Source organism: Andrographis paniculata, unplaced genomic scaffold (assembly GCF_009805555.1).
Source record: "Andrographis paniculata isolate CXL003 unplaced genomic scaffold, ASM980555v1 Contig71END, whole genome shotgun sequence".
NCBI classification, from domain to species: Eukaryota; Viridiplantae; Streptophyta; class Magnoliopsida; order Lamiales; family Acanthaceae; genus Andrographis; species Andrographis paniculata.
In genome coordinates, this window is record NW_026137608.1 from 5,042,927 (window position 1) to 5,068,205 (window position 25,279).

The 25,279-nt window shown below is 26.9% G+C and overlaps 2 protein-coding genes across 4 annotated transcripts; both read left to right on the top strand.

Annotated features, from left to right (window-relative positions):
- The first annotated feature begins 845 nt into the window (after positions 1-845).
- Positions 846-7,580, top strand: LOC127264737 (putative cytochrome c oxidase subunit 6b-like). 3 transcript variants are annotated; one of them, XR_007841841.1, is made up of 5 exons: positions 846-1,120; positions 3,642-3,736; positions 4,497-4,575; positions 4,676-4,785; positions 7,304-7,580. XR_007841841.1 is itself a non-coding variant. In XM_051294239.1 (4 exons), exons 1-4 carry the CDS (start codon positions 956-958, stop codon positions 4,697-4,699), a joined length of 363 nt encoding a protein of 120 aa, XP_051150196.1. In that variant the 5' UTR covers positions 846-955; the 3' UTR covers positions 4,700-5,038. The 3 variants fall into 3 exon arrangements, 1 of the variants encoding a protein (XP_051150196.1); XR_007841842.1 differs by lacking the exon at positions 7,304-7,580 and adding an exon at positions 6,407-6,546; XM_051294239.1 differs by lacking the exon at positions 7,304-7,580 and having other exon boundaries at positions 4,676-5,038.
- An 8,841-nt stretch (positions 7,581-16,421) lies between these two features.
- On the top strand, positions 16,422-17,852 carry LOC127265032 (36.4 kDa proline-rich protein). Its single transcript, XM_051294682.1, has 2 exons — positions 16,422-17,278; positions 17,602-17,852. The coding sequence occupies exon 1, from the start codon at positions 16,496-16,498 to the stop codon at positions 17,267-17,269; it is 774 nt and encodes a 257-aa protein (XP_051150639.1). The 5' UTR covers positions 16,422-16,495; the 3' UTR covers positions 17,270-17,278; positions 17,602-17,852.
- The last annotated feature ends 7,427 nt before the right edge of the window (positions 17,853-25,279 follow it).

Here is a 25,279-nt window from a genome sequence, read left to right on the forward strand (position 1 = left end):
GATATTTTTTATTGTTTTTTCTTTTAATTCGTTTTGCATAATTTATTTTTATTTTTTTAATAAATTTAATCATTTTAAATATATTTAAAAAATATAAATAAATTTAATTAAATTTTAATTATTTTATGAACTCTTTTAAATAATTATAAATTAATGTTAAAATAGTTAAATAATTTTATTAAAATTAAAAATTAAAAATAATATAATTAATATACATAATCATTTTTTTTTTAAAAAAAAGAATTATGTGATAAAAAAAATGATTTTATGTGAAATAAAGTGAATATTCAAAATAAAAATATTCTACCATACGCGCATCTTAATTACTTCTCATCTCCACATAATTTGTCCTTATTTTATATTTTCGTTCGTCCACATAACTTGTCTTTTATATTTTCGAAAATATAATTATGCACTTTAATTGTATTTTAAATTTTATAATTTTTTAAATTTTAATTAACTATTTACTTATATTAATCTTAATATATAATTATTTTTACTAAATAATAATTATTTTTATTAATATACTTTTTAATTACTTATTAATTATATTTTATTTAAATTTTCGTATCTATAGTAATACATCCATATTACATGGGACAGACGGGACGGAGTATCTGGCATGTCATTAACTTGCATTAATCATAGAGGTGACGGCACATAATAAAAGTCCGTACCGTACGTCTCGCCTCGACACGCATTTGCGGCAATTGCCAGGCGGCTCAACGCTGTGCTGACACGTGTCCAAAAGACAATCTTCCCTATTCTTCCTCGTCTTCTTCAAACAGAGTACATGCAGTGCAATCCCATCCAGTTAAATTAATTAATTCCTCCGCAGCAAGACATAAATCAATTGCATAAATACACACGCAGAGATAAGAGTATTGCAAATTTGCAATTACGATTGCTAAAAAAAATAAATAAAAATATACATAAATATATATACAGAATAATAATGTCTGCGTCGATTGTGGAGCCTCACGACAAGATGAGGGCTCGAGACGTTAACAAGGTGGCCAGGGGGGAGCAAGCCCCCCGCCCGCCCCAACAATCGCCGCCGGTCTCCCGCCCGCCACCGCCTTCCTCCTCCGCCGCCACCGCCGATCACTCCTCTGATAAGGTCAATTTGTCGCTCTTGCTTTATTAAAATCTCTTTGGATGTTTGTTTGCGGATTTTAATTTTTGAATTTGAATTTTATTTTTGAATAATATAGAGTTGAATTTGAACAGATATAATAAAAATAGAGATTAATGTGATGTTTTGAATCTAAAATAAATTTGTAGTATAATATAAAAGAAAAAAAAAATTAATTGTTTGATATGATATTTTTAGAGAAAAAAAAAAGTAAGGTGAATAATAAAAATCCACGGTCTTTTTTGATAATTTATTGGGTATTTTTACTTTATTTTTATTTAAAATAATTTTATAAATTGTATTTGAGATATCTATTTTTATTTTTTGTAAATAAATAAAATGGTAAAAATATTAGGATACATCGGTTCTAGGTTGAATTTTTGTAGTGGAAATGGTTATAAGTGATTTACGATCTAATATACATCATAGGAGTAAAAAAGTTTAAATATATATTTAATTATTTTAATACTATATTTTAATAAAATTAATATAATATATATATATATTATTTTATAAATAATAAAATATTTATAAATACAAATAAATAGTCAAATAAATTTTTATCTATAATTAATATAAGTTAATTTTATAAATAAATTGGAGTTTTGAATATATATAAAAAATATTGATTTATTGAGGAGAGATAAATATATTATTTTTTTTTATAGATAATGTAGGAGCAGCTACAATTTGAGAGTGCTAAGAAATTCTCTGTCGAACTTAATAACTGGCAAATTAAACTAGAGACACAATAAGTCTTTGAATTTGGGTGGTTCATACAATTTACTCCCGTCTCTTTTGAACGCGTACTCCTTTGAAATTTTATAGTAGATTAATAAATAATATTCTCTCCATTCCACATTGCATGTTCAGATTACGGTAGACACGAAAATTTAAAATAAATATAATTAGTAGATAATTAAAAATGTATTAGTAAAAATAATTATCTTATAATATAAATAATTATGAATTAAGATAACCAATTAGTTTAATTAATTTTTTTTTTAAAAAATAGATTAAAAAATTTAAAATGAGATTAAGGTGTGATTATTTTCCAGAAAAGAAAAGTGATATAAGACGTGGAACGGATATAAACGACAATATGAACATATGGACATGGTAGATTGGATGGAGAGAGTAATATTTTATCGGCCCTTTGAATATCTAAGAAATTTTGACAATTTTATCCTTTAATTATATATATAAAGTAATTGTACTATAATAATATGTTTGTAATTTATATAAAACTCAATGATATTTTAGATGATTTATTTATAATTTAAGTAAATAAATGATATTTTAATATTAATGTATGATTATTTTTATTAAAATAAAAAAAAATTAAGTGAGACTGACAAAAATAATAAAATAAAATAGTAATTTGAATTGAGACAAAACTAATATTAAAAACAATATTTGGGCCAGAGCATATTCCCAACTTTGGATGGGCATAGGTGTGTTCTCTTATAAAATTTTACCACCAAACTACCACTATTTATCAATTTTTTTTTTAAATATCAAATAAAACACATATTTTTTATTTTTATATTATATTAAAAATTACTATTACGATATTTCAACATCTATTTATATTGTATTGTACAATTATTATAATTTAAAATTTTTATTGTTCAAAAATTCAAATCTCCAAACAAACACACCCCAAACTGACCCTTAACAATATCATAATAAAAATGGAAGATTATCGCCCTTGTTAGTGTTCAAGACACAAACCATTTCTATTCATCTCATGTCATTCGTAATAATAGTAATAATTTTTTATAATAAAATATCCTATTAAAATATTATTTAAATTAAAGTTTCAATTTCAATTCTTTATAAAGAAAAAAAAAACAATACTTTTTTCTTCCCGTTATAAAATATACATATTTCTATTTTGGGACGTCTAATTACAAAATAAATATTTTATTACATACCTCATTTTTTTTTTCACAAATACTCTTATTTTACGTCGCATCATTACTTTTATACAAAAAAAAGGACAAAAATGTCTTTACGCTACTTTTAACTGTCCATTATATTTAAAATACTATGTACGTGGACGGAGGGAGTAGAATATATTAGGGTGTCTTTCTTCGTGTTTTATTTATTTATTTACTTACTTTATAATGTTGATATTTTACGATATTTTATATTAGAGTTTTTGTAGTTTCAAATTGAAATTGTATAGAATATTTTAATTTTTTTTATTATAATATTTTGAATGACAATTAGATATTAATTTTGATTATTTTTGAAAAAAAAGAATATTTAATATAAAAAGTAAACCTTCAAAAAGAAATCGAAGCACACTCTTATAGGCAAATTAACTTCACTATATGTGTATTCTTCTTTCTAGGTTGATGTGTATATTTGTTATCTTGATTGATATCTTATATATATATTCATTATTGCGAACAATAAATTAGGAGTTCGGTAACAAGATATATGTGGGTTATAGTTTGATGTGTTTTCACCTAATCACTCTTTACTCTTGTAAATGTAGGAAGAGATTAATTTCGATCATTCGACTCAATCGAAGAAAGATAACTCTTCCAATCAGAAGCAACGATGTTACGATAGTTACTATGAGTATCATAAGTACGCATGCCTCTCTCTCTCTTTTTTTTTTTTTTTGCATGTTCTTTGCTACGTAATAAAACTATATAGTCAACATTAATATCTTTCAATGCTACATTGTTCTTAAGATAATAAACATTTTAAAATCCTTCCCATTTCCTTTTTTTTAGGGGAGTATTTGTGTGTGGGTTTTAGTTTCTGAATTTGGATTTTTGAATAGTAAAAAGTTGAATTTATATAGTTTGATGTGATATACATCGAGATTATTACGATATTTTGAATGTAAAATAAATTTATAATATAATATAAAAAAAGTAACTGATGTGATAGTTTTGGAAAGAAAAAAGAATCTGAATAATAAAAACGTATGATAAAACTCATAGAAGAACAACTGAAATTTTTTAAAATGTGATTTCATTCTTTTAATTAAAAATGCAATGAAATCAATTTTTATTAGGTTAAAATGATTATTTTATTGTAGATTGCACAATGTCAATCTCATGCACTAATGCCATGATCAAACACATCCAAACACACCCAATGTTAGGGTGATTGGATGTGGTTTTCGATCATTAATTCTTTTTCTTCAAAAAATATCGTATAAATTTTTTATTCAAGTTTATTTTATTTTTATCATAAAAAACACATCAAATATATATTACCATTAAATCAAATATCTATTAACAGAACTCTTTCACAACACAATTAAATGAAAATTTTGCCATATGTCAGAAATGCATGTTACTAATTGAGCTTTTTATGTACTATGTATATTAATTAGGTGCATCCAAGAAAAGGGAAATGAAGCACAAGAATGCAAGAAGGTTGCCGAGTACTACAAATCGATGTGTCCCGATTGGGTAGACTTAGCATTTAATTTACAAATTTAAAATTTTAGGTCATGCCCGTCGAATTCTTTCACTTTGATCCAACATTATTTTTCTTAATAATCTTATGCAGATTGGAAGTTGGAGAATTGAGTGAAAGAGAGCATATAATGACCTAGGAAGTATACGATAAAGTTCTAATCGTATACAAGATGGTTTTTGCTCGCCTTTGAATCTAATTATGTAAGTTTTTCGATGTTTATATATCTTTGTGGCGCACAATGCATATAAAACCCATTTTAAGTATCCTTAGTTCGAAGTAGGTTGTCATGTCAAGCAATGTTAGTTCGATGATACTGCGATAATTTGTAGGAAGTAGGATGTCAATAAATCTATGTTTCAATTGTTCTAAAAGTTTTTTCATTGAGTTGGTTTAGTTCTTTTAAATCATTCTAAGATGAATTTGGTTATAATAAATTTTGAGTTACCTAATTAATAATTTATCGGGTTTTTGTACATAAGATGCTTACATTTACTAAATATATTTAATCTATAATTGTATTTTTTATCCAACAAAAATTGATGGTTCGTTTTTTTTTTTTTTTTCAATTAAACGTAATTAAATTGATAGTTAATAAGCTAGAGTTGAAAGGAAGTTTGCACAATCAAGTTAGCCAGATCAAAGGATTAAATATAAACATTACACAATTATTGAACTCAAAGTTTGAAAAATCAATACATGTGCGAGAGCATGATAGTTGGATATGATACATTTTTGACTTATTCGAAGTTTGGCTCAATAAGCATACTAAGGCCATCTCCATTGCAACGTCAAAATTGACGGCGCATCTTCATATTTGCCGCTGTCTCCCTCCAATCGACGCCAATTCATACACTATTTTTGGTGTATTTTTGGTGTTGCACGCAAACACTATTTATGGTTGGTGTGTTTGTTTTATTTTTTTAATTTTTTTTTAATTTTAAAAATTATAAATTTGACTTTTAAATTTAATTTTTATTTTTTTAAATTTTTAAAAAATTTATTTAAAATTATAAAAATAAAAAGTTGTTTAAAATAATAAGAAAAATTGAATATTTGAAGAATAATAGGGAAAAATGGAGTTATAATTTGAGTAAAATTACTGTAGCAACTGCATATTTGGAGATAAAATTGGATAAATGGAATTTATGGGTTGGAGATGATATAACAAGTTGACCTCGAACAATCTATTTAAATAGTTATCAAGAAGATCATTTTAATATTTTTTTCATCTTATTTATTTATTATTTATTTTGCTAGTATTATTTATAGTTTGGTAGGCTTTAAATCTTTTGCAATTTCTTTTAGGTACACATGATTTTTTTTTTTTTAAATACAATACATAAAATTATTTAGAATAAAAAATAAAGATAAAAATTGTGAAAAATTTATAAAAATATATACTCCCTCTCCGTCTGTGCATTTACTTTTTGTTTGGTAAATTATTTTTTTAGTGCCGTATCTCACTCAAGTGAACACTGTCTGAAAATTGTCTCGTAAGTAAAATTTTTTCGCTAAAATGGTCCTCCAGCCGGATTCGCCACGTTGGCAGCTGCTACTGATGTGGCGTATGTCAACGCCATGAGACCATTTACCGAAAATTTTTACTTGCAGAACTATTTTAAGACATAGTCCATTTAAATGTTCTAAAAATGATAACCGAAAATTTTTACTTGCAGAACTATTTTGAGACATAGTCCATTTAAATGTTCTAAAAATGAAAAAGAAGTTCATATACATGACTCTAAAAATAGTTTATCATTATATTTTGTAAAAATAAAATAAAATTTCACATATTGGTGACGCGTGGCGATGATATATCAGCCGTGTCAGTGCCATATCAACAACGGCGGACCAGCGTGGCGAGTCCGGCACTGGAGGACCATTTTAGCGAAAATCTTTTACTTACGATATTATTTTTAGATAGGATCCACTTAAAGTCATAAAATGATAAAAGAGTCGCAAATAAAATAATTTTTGTACAAATGTTAAGATACTAATAGAAATATGTTTGTCAATTTTTATTTTATTTTATTTTTATTTTTATATTTGTACACAAAAAGTAATGTGATCTTTACAATTTTTAATAAAGGGTGGAAAAAACTATCAAAGCAAAAGAAAGGGATTTATGGAATATAGATGAGGTTCGAGTTTAACAATATTGAGATTCTATTTTAAAAAATGATTATCATTTGAAATTGATTTGAAATGTTATGGTCATTTATGTTTTTATTTAAATAAAATTTGGATGTGATATTTTGTGAAATGAAATACTTCCTCGTCATTTAAATTTATGCTCACTTTTTTTTTTAGGGTTGTCATTGAAAAATATTTTTATTTATTTTTAAATAAAAAATCATTTCACTTTGTACTGTTTTTTACTATAAAAGGAAAAATTAACAATTATTACTTATTTTTATTAAAACTCGTATCCAGTCAAATGAGCATATATTTACATGACGGAAGAAGTAGTATTTTTTTTTTTTTATTGGAAATTATATAAAGTAAATAGTATTGATTTCAATTTGTACAAAAGAATAAATACTAATTTATATTCGATTCTATTCAAGTAACAACTCTAATAACAACACAAACGAATGTCTTGCTCCAAATAAAAATACAGCCATGCAATATTTTATTTTTATTTATAATTTTTTTTATTACAGAAAATCTTAAACCACAAGCAGAAATTTGTCATATATATATATATATATATTGCAGTGGCTAACGAAGATGAGGTCTAGAAGTCGACGATTCAACTTTTTACTTGAACACGTCAGCTCAAATAAAACCAGAAGGTTAGATCGTCTGGCAAGATAGATTAACGGCAACCATTTGTTACAAATAATAATAATAATAATAAAGAAAATATCTGAATCCTGTGGACATAATTGTGCAATATTATCTGTCCTCGACAAGAACAATTTAAGAATTTTGTCGTGACCATTGTACAAACCATTGCTCATCATTGCAACGGCCAAAACTGTACAATTAATTAAATTGCGAGTAAAATTTGTTATCACAGTTTTGACTGTGTGGTCGTAGATTAATGTTCGAGACGTGGACGATGTCGATGTGTATATGATGAGGCGTTTAGATAGCTTGGGGGTGAATTTGGTCGACGAATAATAATTTATCGGCGCAACTAATAATGAGCAATTTGTCGATGAATTCTTTGCTTGTTCGCGCGCCAATGTTATTTCATTTAGTTATTGTTGTTCGATTGCGCCAATGTTATTTCATTTAGTTATTGTTGTTCGATCGCGCCATATCTTGCAATGTTGTCGATATATATATATATATATATATATATATATATAGCTGTTTTTACTTGCTCTTTTGGCAATCGCTAAATTTCTAGTCAAGGCTTCAGATAGTCTGTCATGTACATTTTACCATTGATTTTACCACAAGAGTATATTATCATATATACTAGTACAAATACATAAATGAATTAATGCAATATATGCCATAATTGATGTATATTAATATGATATAAGTTGATTGTTAGAATATGAAACTGAAATTCTTCATTTCAATCATATTATAATGATATACAAATCCTTTAAATAAGACAAGAATCCTATAAATCTCTTAAATATAACTATCAGAAATATAATATATTACTTCTAAATATATTTTAACATCCCTCCTCAAACTCAATATATAATCGAACAAACTTGGGTTTGTTAGAAGTGAGCGAAAAAGATATAGCCGAGATCTTCCATGTACGAATTTAAATTTACCAAGATTGACTGAAGGTGGTGTAGCTGTCAATTGGATCAGAGTCAGAAGCAAAACTCTCAACATCATTAGAGTTGGAAACAAGACTCGCTCGCTCACAATGGAACTAGAGTCGAAAACAAGACTCGTTTACTCTATAGAGCTAGAGTCGGAAACAGGACTCGCTCGCTCACAAAAGAGCTAAAGTCAGAAACAGGACTCCCTCACAAGACTCTCAACGACGTTAAAGTCGAAAGTAGACTTTCAGTGGAGTAGTAAAGACGGAGAGGATATAAAAATAATAGCATGACCGAGCATGACTGTGAATAGAAGCAGATACATCAATAAAATATAAAAATATATATGAGATATATCAGGTCATGGATGTACTCGGAGAGAATTTGGCTCTGATACCATGTTAGAATATGAAATTGAAATTCTCTATTTCAATCATAAAAATACGCACATATTTATAATGATATACAAATCGTCTAAATAAGGTAAGACTCCTATAAATCTCTTAAATAAGATAAATGCCATAAATATAATATATTGCTTCTAAATATATTTTAAAATTGATAATATACGATAGATAGGACCATAAATCCTGTGCTGATTCAGCCAAGTCAGCATGCCGATGATTTGAATGAATCAGCATAGCATATACTATCGGAATGACCAACATATATTTATACACATCTTAACATATGCTGAGTTATAATATAATATAATATATGTTGTATTATAAATATACTGATATATATATATAAATATATGTTGGTCACCTCCATAACATATGTGAGTCAAATTTCTTAGACATTGTATTAGGAAGTGCTCTTGATGGCACAAACCTTATTTGGTACTCATTCTCTTCCATTTTTAAGGGCTTTCTTGACCTAATTCGGAATTTGTTGCTTGTGCTAGTTTCAACAAATTCAACCCATCAATTGCCAGAAAAGCTATAGAAATCTTATGTTCGTCGCATTCAAGTTCGATCCATTTAACTTTGCAATTGAGTCTATCCCTAGAAAATATATTCTTGCTATACCATTTTTGTCATTGTTTGCCACAAATTTTTATATGTAGACGATTTCAATCATATAAATAGTTGATAGATTTTAATTTATAAAATTATATTTATTTACTTCAATTATATGAATTTGCTTACTTTGATATTGTATTAGTATTTCTTGTATTTAAATGACAGTTATGTCTGATATTTTGTTAGAGAAATAATATACTTTTAATTGAGAGAGATGCATATTTTTATTATTTTTTATTTTTTAAAAAAATCAAAATAAAAAGTCATATTTACTTCAAATTAAAACGTAGATTCTTGATAATTTGCATTCAAAAAAAATAAATAAATAAATAAATAAAAGAAAAAAAAATCTTTGAATTCCACATGCAATATTTCATATATATCCCAGTAGTTGTTTCATCATCAATTCTGTTAAATCCAAAAAATTCTCGATACCCATTTTGGCATGTTGTTGGCCTTGCAAAAAAACAACAAGTCTGTACGCATATACACAAGAGTGTAGTGATATAGAACGACTGAAGGGCTCTTTTTGTCCAATTGTTTGGGGGATTGGATTTTAAATCCACTGTTTATCCCTTTTTTTTTTTTTTTCCTTCAAAAGCATCAAATCTAATACCTATTTTTTATTTTTTATATTATATTAAAAATCAATTTTACATTCAAAACATCACATCAACACTTATTTATATCACATCATACAACTATTCAATTTCAAAATTTTTACTATTCAAATCTCAACTCAAAATCCAAACCCCCAAACAAACACACCCTTAGAAGAGACAAAAAATACATATAAAATAGCAAATGAAATATTTGAATTGTTAGAAAACATTTTCTTTCATTTCGATGCAAAGAATATTAATGGTATTATTTTATATAGTCAACTCTATGGTTGTACACTACCAAAAAAAATAATATATTTGTAATGAAATTCCGTCCCCTAAAGATCACGTAGCTAACGTAATTCTATCATTAATTTCGTCTCTAATATCATTAGTAATGGAAAAAATAAATTTAAAGACGAAAAAATCTCGTTACAAAAATGATATTTTCTTATAGTGGTATGACCAACACTGTATGTAAAATTGAGAAGAGAGTTTCTGTTTAGGATTTCTCTCAATTCGTGTCTTTTATTTTTTATATTTTAAAGAATATTCAAACTACTAAGATCACTGTCGGAAGTGATATCAAAAGAATGATAAATGGGAGATCCAACCAAAAATATCAACCAAATCTTAGATAATCTTACTCTAAGCTAGATTATAAATCTAATGATATTATTACTCTCACGTTGGATGTCTGGGTCACTGTAGACACGAGAATTTATGATAAGTATAATTAGTAGATAATTAAAAATGTATTAGTGAAAATAATTATCTTATAATATAAATAATTATAGATTAAGGTTAAGATAACTAATTAGTTTAATTAAAACTGAAAAAATTAAATTAGAAAATTTCAAATGAGATTAAAGTGTATAATTATTTTAAAAAAAAATGACATAGAATGTGAGACGAACAGAAACAGCAATATGAATATGGTAGGCGGGACGGAGGGAGTATTTAAGAGTGACAACTAGTTAGCCGTGCATGATATTGTAAAATGAGCAATGAAACATGATAGGTATATTTGGAGTTTATCGGTGATTTGAGCCCTTGTAATATTGTGATAGTGGACTAACGGTAGCCTTCGAAACTTTCAATAACAATCCTTTCATTTTTCTATCCCTATTTATTAATTAATCAACCAAAGAATGCATAAGAACTATTACAATCAAATATCTAACGAAGTTTAGTAGTTGTCTTATTTAAGTGATTAAATGCTACTGCACGCTTGCTTTCGACCCATTTTATTTGCTTGTTTTACTTTTAATGTGATATTTTAGATGTAATATAATTATGATAGTTTTTTATAAAACTATATTGTTCTTAATTTTTTTTTAAATGATTTTATTAATTTTAGAAAAAGTAAAAGATAAATCTGTGTATAAAGAAAGAAAATTTATAAAAAATTTTTAGACATTTCAAATTAGAGAAATAGAGAAAAAAATTAAATCAAGGAAACATTCAATAGCGATTTTGAGAAAGTAATATATATATATATATATACATATGGACGACCTATCTAGAGGTTGAGGGCAGCTGACCCTGCAGTCCTAAAAATTTATATACTATTTTTTTAATGCAAAATATAATAAAAATTATGTATTTTTTATTAACTTGCCCTCTAACTTTTATTTTATAGTGTAAAAATAATTTTAATTTTTTTAAGTAAAAAATATTAAATTTTATATAATTTTGTTAAATTTTTCTTTAAAACACTTAGTTTTTCACATTTTTTTCATTTCTTTTATAACCAATTGTGCCGAGAAAAATCGAAAAGAAAATATTAAATCGATAAAAAAAATTGATATTTTGCCTCCCATCCCCCAAAATTTTACGGTTGATTCCACCACAGTGTATATATATATATATATATTATATGTATATATAATAGTGACCACAAGAAAAGTTGAGTGATGAGTTTACAAGATTGCAAGAAAGTTAAATCCAGCCTCATCACAATGTGCACCAACTCATAGATAGGCACTGCTCTAGGTTGTCACCATCCCCACCACATGCATATGCAATTTAGGTTTTATTTTTTTGTCTCGCAAGGGATACTCTGGTGGTGTAGGAGTTGAATTTGTGACCGTGAGGTCATGGGTTTATACTCCCGACGCCTCAGATCACCTGCCGCACATGGTTCGCTGTACACAATGTACAAATACATTATGTATAGCGAGTTTCCCGTAAACTTATAATATCATGAATTCACCTATTATACCAACTTTATATGTTCATTTCCGACCTATATCACTTGTTTTGTTTACTTGTGTTCTTAAAAATGTTTTCATATATGTAATTTTTTTTTTTTGAAACACATCACATTATTCAATACACATTATATATATATAAAAAATATTACTTTATAAATTTATTTTTTATTTAAAATATTAGATTATCTATTTTTATTCAAATATTTATTATCATTTTTTACATATATATTTAAAAAAATCTTGGTACTATATATATTCCCCAACGATAATTTTTGCAAAAATAAAGCCTTATATGTGTGTTTGATTAATACGCTAGTTTTAAAATATTCTTTTTATATGGAGTACAATAAATCGATAATATAAAAAAAATAATATTTTGAATTGAATGTTAATTTTTTGTGAGAATGTATATAAATTATATATTAGGAATTATTTTAGTTAAAAAAAATAAATTAATTGGATAAACAAAGTTATATTTTCTCTCAATACTTAATTTTTTTTTTATTATTTTCAAATTTATTGAAACTGACAATTTTTTTATTACTTTCAAAATTTTCACTCCCCCTTCCTCAAATAGTTTGAAACTTTTTACAAAGATGTACAGATTTTTTCCATGTTTGAATTTAATGATTGCATCACACTTGCATGGCTATTAGGTGCTGATTTAGTCAAATCAATATCATGCTGATTTGATCAAATCAGCAAAATAATATAAAATAATTAGCAAATTAACACATTACCCTCACACAATTAGCAAATAGTTACAAAACAGATAACATATGTTGTATTATATAATATGTTATATATTATATTACTCCATATTTACTACTTCTTTTTTTTTTTTTTTTTTATAGACATTTGCACATCAGATCAAATTACTATCGTACTGTATGATAATATATTTTGCTACATATAATTATATAATGTACTATTCAAATATATGTTACATATTATATCATTATTTGTTATTTTCTTTATAGATATTTGCTAATTGGGTCAACTCAACATCATAATGATTTGATCCAATCAACACGTAACCGAAACACACATATACATATGATATTGTTACAAAATTTTAAAAGGATTTATCAATGTGCAGATAAGCTGCCAAATATCTAAAGTCTATTCAGGAACAAGATTGCACAGAGGGGGAATTTGGGTCCATACCAAGTATAATAATTGAATGTGGGTACACATAATTTGCAACTAATTTAAAGTGTACATAATATTACAAAAATAAAAATAAAAATACAATAAAATAGAAAGACCAAATATATATATATATATATATATTATATGACAAGAAATATCTGTGAAACTTTGTTTTTCACTTTAAACGAAAACAGAAAAAGAAGAGATATTACACATTTTTTTTTTCTACAAAATATCGTATCAAAATATTACTTTTTAAATTAAAAGCTCAAATCTAAACCAAATATAACTAAAAACACTAAAGCAAAAAAAAGAAAAGAATAAAAGTAATTGCAAAAACTAAAGCAAATGCCCCGAAAAAGTAGAAAAACATCAATTTGTTTCGTTGGATTATTTCAGATGAAACGTGTGAATAACATGAACACAAAAAAAAAAAATAAAAAAAAAGATAGATCGACAACATTTGACAACAAAATCCTAAAAATAGTAATATTGTCGATGGTGACTATTTTCAATTTATATTTATTTGCATCATTAATTTTCAAGATTCTCAATATACAGTACACTATTTTTTTTTACAAAATATCATATTCAAATCATTGTTAAATAAATAAAAATAAAAAATCACCAACTAAAACATTACTTAATAACTAAGTAGTCCAAACAATTATCTCAGGGATCAACCCGAACCCGACCAACTCAATCACTCTACGAGTTAGATCACCGAGACGGAAATAATATTATATACAATTAATATTTCAAACTTTTTATCTAACGTTTTAATCGAACAATTTGAAAATAGAAATATCATGAAGGGATGTAACCATCGAACACACTGGCAATGTGCACTTGTTGCAGCAGCTTCTGCAAGTCAAGAAAAACACAAACAAAACATTAGAAACCAAGTCTCACATGCAATACATGTTTCTTGTTCTTGCTTCATTTCAATAATTTATGCATTATATTGTTTTGTACTTAGTCTTGATTCCATTTGTTATGAAAATTATGGACCAATCATGACATAAATTAGGTTTTCTTTGGGCTGATCGAGTTCTCCAAGTTGAAGAAATTCATCGGGACATGTTATATAACCATATATTGGTTTAAGAGATCGATCGATCGATCGATACAAGTTTTTGGAGCATATTTGTTCTTATTCTAATACAAGTATGCTTCATTTTAAAGTTCTTTCGGTGGCGCTCTTGAAAAAAGAATTTGGAAATTATTGATGTGAATAGGATATATAAATCAATCTTCTTAAATTTCATTGAAGTTTGGAGTTAATTGTGTTCTTTGGTAGATTTTTCATAAAATTTTTATTATTAATTTTATTTTTTACTTTCAAAAATATCAAAATAAATAAGTATTTTTTAATTTTTATATTATGTTTAAAATTAATTTTATATTTAAAAGATCACATCAATATCTATTTATACCACGTCAAATCAAATCATTATTCATATTTAACTTTTTACTATTTAAAAATCCAAACCAAAAATCAAATCGACAAACAAACATGACTCTCTGATTAGACGGAAATTGGACTTGAGACCTAATTCGAATATATATAATTGATTCTGATATCCGATTATACTTAGACGCAACTATATATCAATCCGACTCAAGGTATACCTAATAGATCCTATAGATCCAAAATGTTTTTGCAATTATTAAAGTTTTTACTTCAATTTAGACCCAAATCCGACTGTATCCAAAAAAAATTATATAATACTCAACACACGTACAATTTTAACCAAATATAGTTAAATCCCACGCCAATTAAATGGTTCGGTCTACGACGGATTTCGGATGTACCAGACTCATTGCCATCTCAAATACAATTGATTTTTTTGGAATTTACCTTGCTTTGATTTATGTTACAACTAAAGTAAATTGATTATATCTCTTGAAATATATTTTATATACTTTTATTCCTTGTTTGTATATATTATTTTGAAACCCTAAATTAAAGTTCTATTACCTTTAACTTGAGATTTCATAGAGATTCGTAAAAACTGAATTGTAAAGAAAAATAAAAATAAATTTTAAGTGAAAAAACACACAGATTCATTGTATATATTTGGTCTTACGTGTAACTATTTTCTTGCATGTATGTTAGATAATTAGCTAGGCTAAGTACTATAAATATTGTTGAGTGAAGAACAAAATAATATTGCATAATTAATTTGATGACAGAGCATAGTTATTTTATTTCATTTTTTTAAAAAATATCAAATCAAATATAATTTTATTTCATAAAATATCAAATTAAATATTAACTTTTTATTTTTTCCGAAACTTCCAAACCTCCAAAGTCACAATTGTGCTTCTCAATGTTATACAAGAAACTTAATCGTATATACACAAAAAAAATATATATGGAACCATATACAGTACTATATATCAATACTAAATTATTGCAATTACCACTTGTTAATTAATTTGTTGAATATAGATATATGTATACTAAAATATTCAAGAATATCCATAATTACTTTTTTTTTTTTTTAAACACTTTCTCAATAAAATATTTATTTTTTACAAGTTTTGTGTCAGATTCAAATATGCTAATTTTACTGGACAAATGAGTATATATTTTGAATAATCTCATGGATCATTTGTCCTAAAAATAAATTTTATCCTCCTATCCCCACACACATAATTGTATATATACACATATATGTATATATATACATTATTTATGTAGGGATAAGAGATAGGGTGTATTAATAGGACAGGGGATCGAGTCTGTCTGGATAATATATTTATTGAAAAAAATATATATATATAGGAATAAATTAATAAGTGATCACGATAGCTCTAACGTATAATTGCGTTGCTCATATCAATTAATTTGCATGATGAGTGAGAATATTGAAGAGAGAGAGAGAGTTGGCAAGAATGCATGGGGGTAGGGTAGAGTGAGAGAGAGACAATAATAATAATAATAATAATAATAATAATAATAATAGGTAATTTGCATGGCAGTTGACAACTAGCATGTTTTGTCTAGGAGCGAATACGTAATGTAATGCATGTGCCTCTCTCTTCACATGATGCCTTCTTCCTTTTCTTCCCTTTAATTTTCATTTGTATTCTTCCCCACTTCCTCTCTTCTTATATTCATTCATAATTCCCACTCTCTCTCCCATCCCTATCCCTATTCCATTCTTCCACCATGAACTCCTCCTCCATTTTCGCCCTCCTCCTCCTCCTCGCCGCCGCCGCCATCGCCGCCAACCCAGAACCCGACTGCGGCCCCTGCTCCCATCCGCCCATTGTCAAGCCGCCGGGCGGCGGATTACCCAAATTGCCCCTCCCTCCCGTCGCCGGATTACCCAAATTACCCCTCCCTCCCGTCGGTCTCCCTCCAGTCGGCGGATTACCCAAATTACCCATCCCGCCGGTGGGTGGATTACCCAAATTGCCCCTCCCTCCCGTCGGTCTTCCTCCAGTCGGCGGATTGCCCAAATTACCCATCCCGCCGGTTGGGGGATTACCCAAATTGCCCCTACCTCCGGTCGGCGGATTACCCAAATTACCCCTCCCTCCCGTCGGTCTTCCTCCGGTCGGCGGATTACCCAAATTACCCCTCCCGCCGGTGGGTGGATTACCCAAATTGCCCCTGCCGCCGGTGGTGGTCGGCGGAAACCCGCCGAAGAGCAAACTACCCTGCCCGTCGCCTGCGGCGGCGACCTGCCCGATAAATGCGCTGAAGCTCGGCGCCTGCGTGGACCTCCTCGGCGGCGCCGTACACATTGGGGTGGGAAACCCCGCCGAGAACAAATGCTGCCCGATTATCTCCGGCCTGGCGGAGGTGGAAGCCGCCCTGTGTCTCTGCACCACCATAAAGCTGAATGCTCTGAACATCAAGCTCTCCGTCCCCATCGCTCTGCAGCTCCTCATCAGCTGCGGCAAAACGCCGCCGCCGGGGTTCACTTGCGCCTTCTAGAACATTCCAGTTGAGTTTCAGTAGCTTAATTTAATTTCAGGAATTAGGGTTTTTGCTTGTGTTTGTATGTTTGCTATATTATTCTCCTTCCCGTTCAAATCTATACTCACTATTTTTGTTTATTTTTTAATATTAAAAAATCATTATGTATTTTTTTTATTATAAAATAAAAAAATAACTACTTATTATTAAATTTTATTAAAATTCTTATCCGATCAAATAAACGCCCATTTGCACGATAGACGTAGTATTATATTTGCAATTAATTGAGTAAATTAATTAATGTGGATAATGATATGGTTTATTAATTTATTTGATTATTTGTTTTGCAGGTTTTCTAGATAGATTGCAATGATAAGGAAATGTGGGATTGTGCTATTTTATTTTATTTTATTTTATTTGGGTATTCGTTCTTGCGTTGTGCCAATTCTAATTTAATTGTATTTTTATTGGAACTTAAGTTGCTTTTCGCCATTGTTGGATTTATTGTGTGTAAATTTGTGATAGTTATGTATGTACGTACGTGCGTAATTGTTTGCTGCAGACATGGAAGCAATGAAATGAAAGGGTCATGCTTCTTCTATTTTATTTTATTTTTTAATACTCTTCGTCCCATAAGAAGAATACAATTTTTTTTCATTTTTGTCTGTAAAAAAAAAAAAAAATACAATTTCCTAATTTAGTAATTTACTACATACATAACATAATTAATACCTTTATAACTTAAAATATATTACACAAATGTCATAATTTTTTTATCACACAATCTAATAGGGGCAATTTTGTCTTTTTTACTATAAACTAATATAATACTAATATTCAAAAATCTATATGGAAAGAGCAAATGTTACTCTTTTTGCGGGATGGAGATAGTATATAGTATATATATATTTATTTATTTATTATACAATCTTTATGCTCTTATAAACAAATAAATTATTTGTTCAGATCTGCCACGCATGGTTTGGCTAGTGCGAGTTGCCTTGTCAGACTTTCGACTAACGACTGAGGATTCCCACGTTATAAAAAAAAAAAAAATTATTTAATTTTACCAATATTACAACAAACTAAACACACCCTTAATTTAACCTTTTTTTTTTTTTTTTTGATCTTATCATGGAAGTTGTTTGTATGCTGAACGAAATTATTCATTATTGAACTAACAATACTTGAAATATTGACATACAACACATAAAATATAAATCAATATTATAAACTTTGTATTGATATATATAATACAAATGTAACACATAAAGTAAAATATGACTATAATCCACACAATATATAATACTATTTTCGTTCGATTTTAAAAATTTTACTTACTTTTTACACGTTGATTTTGAATATTAATAAGACGACATATGTATTTTTGGAGAACACTTATGTTGTGTTATTTAAGTATATATTTGTTGTCTTCTTTTTATGTGATGACAAGTTGTAACTAGTCTTGTCCAATCATATAAACTTAATTCAAGTCCTTGAAGTAATTATCAATTTTGTCTTTTTTTTCCAAAAGTCTCAAATCTTACAAATTAAAATAGTTGTTTTTAATTAATACATAGTTGAAAAAAATTAAAGTACTTTGGGTTCATTATAAATAAATTTTAATGATAATACGAGTGTCCATAATTTTTTTAATATTAAAACTTTGATAGATAAAATAACAAAAACTTACTCCTTCTGTCCCATATATATAATATTATATTTTTTATTTCATTCGTCCCATATTTAATGTTATTTTTTTAAAAAAAAATGACACGTTTTAATTATATTTTAAATTTTATAATTTATATATTTTTTAAATTTTAATTAGACTAATTAGTTATTTTAATTTTAATATATAACTATTTATATTATATATAGTTAATTTCACTAGTATATATTTATTTTTATTTACTAATCATACCTTTTCTAGATTTTCTTATTTACGGTAACTATGACTATTATATCAGATAGGGAGGGGGGGTAATATTTTTAGATGTCTAATTAACCAAGAAAAAACCTTTTTATTTTTAATAAATTTCATAGTTAAAGGCACCATTATTTGTATAACAATTCAAGGTATAATATATTTGAAAAAAAAATTGATTAATTTATTTTAAATTGTTTAAGATGTGTTTGTTTACATTTTGATATTGTTTTGATATTTATATGATCATAGAATTATTAAGTATGATATTTTGAATGCATAATACATGTGCTATCTTCGATTTTTGTAGGAAAAAAAAAGAGTGATTGAATAAAAATAGAAATGAGCGCAAAAAATTTGTAAGAAAATTAATTTATAATTATTTATTTTACAAAATTCATATAGAAAATATATATGTATATATATATAGGGAAAATTGCAAACAATATCTCACACGTATACCTCATTATCACTTTTGTCCAGTATTTATCTTTCTGGTAAAATATATTCCACATGTTTTTAAAAGTCGTTATTTCCATCCTTTGACCGCGCGTGATTGCGCGTAAGGGCGCGTGGTGTGAATTTCACGCGCGAGAAAATGACATAAATAACGACTTTTGTAAACATGTGGGATATATTTAGCCAGAGAGATAAATACTGGACAAAAATGATAATAGGGTATAAGTGTGGGATATTTTTTGCAATTTACTCTCTATATATATATATATATATATATATATGAGAGTTCTTGTTTGCATACATATCTTAAAAGTTTTGTATGTTAGACTTTGAATAGAAGAAAAAATTAAAAGGCAAATTAAAAAACTTTAAATAAAAATAATTAAAAGTCTAGTCAAATTATCAATTGATTTAGAAGTGAACTTACATTAACAAAATTCTAACCTTCAACCTTAATTTTCTTACTAAATCATTAATAAGTACGACAATTGTTTAATTTTTTATTAAAAAAAAATTAGGTACAATCAATCAAGTTGATCAATCCGAATTAGTAAAAAATGTTTATTGTTAGCAATCAAATGAAATGTAGTGAAAATAGCCATTTCATAGTAATATTTTAATTAAAAAATTAGGACTAGTATAATATTTTTTATTGAAAAAAAAGTTTTAATAAAAAAATTTATTAGTGCTATTGTGTGTATATATATACTTTTAGGTTAAATAATTGTTGAAATAATATTTTATATGAAATGTATGTTGGATATAATATTTTGAAAGAAAATTTAAGATATTTGAACAATAATACTCCCTCCGTCCCGTATACCGTGTCTGCTACATTGTAGACACGGTATTTTATAAGGGGTGTAATTAGTAGATAATTAAGAATATATTAGTGAAAGTAATTATCTTATAATATAAATAATTATAAATTAAGATTAAGATAACTAATTAGTTTAATTAAAATTAAAAAAATAAATTAAAAAGTTTAAAATAGATTAAAATGTGTAATCATTTTCCAAAAAAAGGAAAGTGACATGGAACGTGGGATGGCCAGAAACAACAATATGAACATGATATGTGGGACGAAGAGAGTAATAATAAAAATGTAAAGTCATCAAACTTCAAGTATTATTATTTTTAACATGAAATAATCAAACTTCAAGTATTTCATATCAATATTGAATGATACTCCCTCCGTCCATTTTCTAATGTCCTATTTGATATTTACACGCATTTTTAGGCAATTAAGATTTTTGTTATAAAATGACAAATTTACCCTTAATCTTGTATATAGAAAATGAAAGTAAATAAAGTAAGGGTAAAAAAATAAATTTTGTGTATAAAAATAGAAATAGGACAATAATTGTTAGACATTCCAAATAGAAAAATAGGACGTTAGTTTGTGAACGGAGGAAGTATATTTTTAGATGAAAATTGGGATATTGATAGTGAAAAACAAAAAAGCGATTCAAAATGAACGGACGAAAAGATTGACAGCTAAAAAGTGAGATTTGTGTGGCGAAAGAATAGAATCGAAAGAAGCCAATTCAAGACATGAATGAATGTATGGTCTGTCGTCGAATATATATATATATATATATGTCGTGGGGACAATTCCCATGTTACATTGCACATGAACGTTGTTTGTCTTTTAACTCGTCACAATACGTGTGGTGCCTAAATTTTACGTTCATTTTTGCCCCTAAGCTTAAATATCTTTTCTCGTTGCGACTCATGTTTGGCTATTATTTGCACTCGCTGTCGTCGTGGTACAATTACCACAATGTGTACAATAAAAATTGTCGAAATTGATATATTTGAAAGAAATTTGTAAACGAGGTTTAATTTCTTATTATATGGTAATATCTTCGCAAAAGTTGTCAAAATAATTCAATTAATTAGAATTGCAAGTCGGATTTTAAAGATTAAGTTCGATGTTTGTCACGCATGTAGTAGTAATATACAAAGGTTTTGAGCCAAACCTTTGTTAAAAGTAAAACAAAATGGATTTGTTTGGTTTGTATTTGGATTTTTTTTATTATTATTTTGATTTAATTAGTGTCATAAATAAATTTTTTTTTTTAAAAAAAAATATATTATATTTCTATTAAGAATCTTATGAACTGAATAGTAAAACTATTATTTTCCAACTCAAATCAAACAAAATTATGTGTTTTTTTTTTGTGAATGTCTTATAAGATTTTTATTATTCAAGTTTTTTTTTTCTCAAAATACATAAATAAATAAATAAAACAATTATTTTTTAGTTTTTTTATATTATATTATATTAAAAATTAATTATATATTCAAAATATCATATCAATATCTATTTATATCACATAAAAATTATTTAAATTTAAATTATTTAAAAATTCAAACCCAAAAATCAAATCCACGAACAAACACAAAAAAAAAGGTTTAATCTTTTATTTTTCCCACAGATCGATCATGTTTCTATAAAAACTATTACTCCCTCGGTCATTCAAATCTATTTTCACTTTTCTTTTTTGGTTGTCATCCAAATTTATTTTCGTTTCATTTTTTAGTAAAAAAATACCACTTTTCTTTACCAAAAAAAGGTAAAAAATTTTATTCTTACATATTTTTCTTAAAACCCGTGCCCGGTCAAATGAGCACACAATTAGATGACGGAGCGAGTATAACTTATAAAAATTGGGCTAAATTTATTCTAAATTAAGTCAAGTTACTAAACCTAATAACAAAATAGTCCAACACGATTTTCATTTTGAAGTATGGAATGGAGTGGGCTTGGGCTTAATTTTAATGTAATATTTAAATAACAAGTAGTTAAGATAATATTTCCTTAGTCAATTTTACTCTTACTTTTAGTGTTGTCTGCTAAATTTACAATGCCACTGTCTTTTGTTACATTTTTTCTTTTTAATTTTTAAATTTTTAACCTACTTTCCAAAAATATCCTCTATTATTTTTTTATTTTTATTATTTTTTTTAATAAAATATTTATTTTTCTTAATTTTCGTGTCGGACCCAAATATTCTAACTTTTGCGGATAGATGAAGTATTAAAAAACATTATTGATGAATATTGCAAAAAGAATATTAAAAACATAAGTAATTAAACCGAGGCTTAATCATGGAGATGCATGCCAAGAAAGAAAAAAAAAATGCTTAGATATATTATTATTATTATTATTATTATTGGTAAAGACAATATGTAATTGGGAAAAAATCAAATAGAAAGTGTAGATTTAAAAATAAGTTCGAATAAATTATGAAAATATTTTTTCAATTTAAAAATCATAATATAAATTTCCTATATTTGTTTCGTTGTGTTTTGCTGCTTTTAAAATAATAAAAAATTTGAATTAAAAAAAAATATTTGATTTGATGTAATATTTTGAATTTTTTTACATGTGATTAATTAAATAAAAATAAATATATTTTATATAAAAAATAATATTAAGTATAAATAAATAATATAAATATAAAAGAAAATACAATCAAGCAAACCTAGCCCTCAAACTACATGAAAATATGAAGATAGATTAGGTTAGGTTATTTAGGCAATTTACTACAAATGTGATGTTAGGCTAAATCAATGAAATGTTTTGGGAAGAATTAGGTGCTGTACCAAATAACTTTCCAACACCTATTTAAGGGCCAACTTTCGAAGCGTAATTATATTACAGTTGTAACACCCTAGTGTCAACTGAATGCATGCGGAAATATAAAGCAGTAAATGAGACAAGGATTTGTTTACCCGATTCGGATATAAATAATCCTACATCCGGGGGATATCAATCCAAGAGAAGTTCACTAATTAGTGCTGATTAAGAACAAAGACAACCACAACTCCTTCAACTCATCCTCCTAACATGGTTTACTTTGAAAATTCCCTCCACAGACTTATGTTGTCACAAACTCGTGCTGACAACGACCACGGAGTAGAGCTGCTCAGAATCTGGACACTTCTCCTGATCAGAACTCCTATTTCTCCTTCCTCCGACGAGGTCTCCGGCAAGATAAAAGTGTTTAGCACTCACTCAATAAATGGAGAAGAGAATGGTTGTGGTTGAGAGGGTTTAACTAACTTTTTTTCTCACTACACACACTCTCAAAACTTTTCAACAACCACACTCTCTCCTTACAATTATCTATAAAGCCACATTGCTTTGCATGTAAGACAAAATCAATTAAAACCCTTTGCACATAAATGAAATGATGTATTCCTGCATAATTTTGATGAAATTTGACCACCAAAACATCCATTCATTTGTCTTTGAGCTCACAAATTGAGAGAGTGTAAGACAAGCAGGGTTGTTGTCAGCCTCTTGGAGTAACCTGATAAGACAAATTACTCTTAATGGAAACCGTAAAAGGCAGCAGTAGGAAAATAGGAAGACCATATGCCAAAATAAATTAGAGTTTCAACAACATGCATAAAAAGCTTTAAGGGTTTGTTTGTTTTGTGATATTATTATTTTTATTTTCTTAATGAGGTATAGAAAATTATATCATTGATATAAAATATAATATTTTATTTGAATTTGATTATTTGTATAAAAATAAAAAATATATTATATATATATATATCTTTTTCAACTACATTTTTCGAAAATCATCTCTTGTTTTCAGGCATTCGGCATATCTCTTTGCCTTCTCGTTTTAGTTTGTAATTAGAATTTCAAAATATTAGAATGCCACCTAATTCGAAATCAAACATTGTTTTATCTTTGAAAACATAACATTACAAATCGGAGATACTATCGAAGTATATTATAGCAGGTAACCAGAGGCATTGGGGATTTGAACCCATGACCTCATACTCAGAGGTCGATTAATGGAACAAAGATTCTTGATCACACAATTCATTGCCCACCTCACGCATAACATATATATATATATATTTACAAAATTAAAAAAAGTCAATGCTAACCTCATAGATGAAAGACTCTTTAACCACATAATTCACTGCTCTCATTGAATAATAATAATAATATACTTCTTCCGTTTCAATACAATAGTCTTATTTATCATTTTTATCCTTTCTAAAATAATAGCCTTATTTTCATAAACAATCATATCACCGTAAAACTACCTATACTTTTTCATTTTTATTATACAATTTCCCCTATTTTTTAAACTAATATACTTACAAGAACAAAAAAATCTTTTATCCATACTTTTTACCCATTACCAATATAATATAATATTTCTTAAATCTCATGTTCAACCCAATTAAAACTATATTTATGATGCAAATTTGTTCTTTTTGTAATGTTTTGCTAATGAAGAGAGTACTTTGGAATTTTATTAATATCATTATTGATTTCACTATAATTATTTTTGGAAATAAAAATAATAATAAAGAACACATATAATATATTATATATTTATATATAGTAAAATATATGTTAATTTCAACAATATATATTTTGATTCAACACAAAAATAATTTGATCCAATTAGCTAATGTTCTTAAATAAAAATAATAAAAGAAAAAAGCAAATCATCATATAATATATAACACATTATATAACACAATATATGTTACTTGTCTTATAACGATTTATTAATTGTTTCAAATTAATATGCTAGCTTAGTGATGTGCTATATATCCCCCGCCCACATAATTATATAGGGTGCATCATATTGTGCGTC

Coding starts and splice junctions, on each gene's coding strand:
- LOC127264737 (XM_051294239.1), top strand. CDS start 956: ATGTCTGCGTCGATTGTGGAGCCTCACGACAAGATGAGGGCTCGAGAC. Junction 1,121..3,641: donor CCGATCACTCCTCTGATAAG/GTCAATTTGTCG, acceptor TTGTAAATGTAG/GAAGAGATTAATTTCGATCA. Junction 4,576..4,675: donor AATCGATGTGTCCCGATTGG/GTAGACTTAGCA, acceptor AATCTTATGCAG/ATTGGAAGTTGGAGAATTGA.
- LOC127265032 (XM_051294682.1), top strand. CDS start 16,496: ATGAACTCCTCCTCCATTTTCGCCCTCCTCCTCCTCCTCGCCGCCGCC.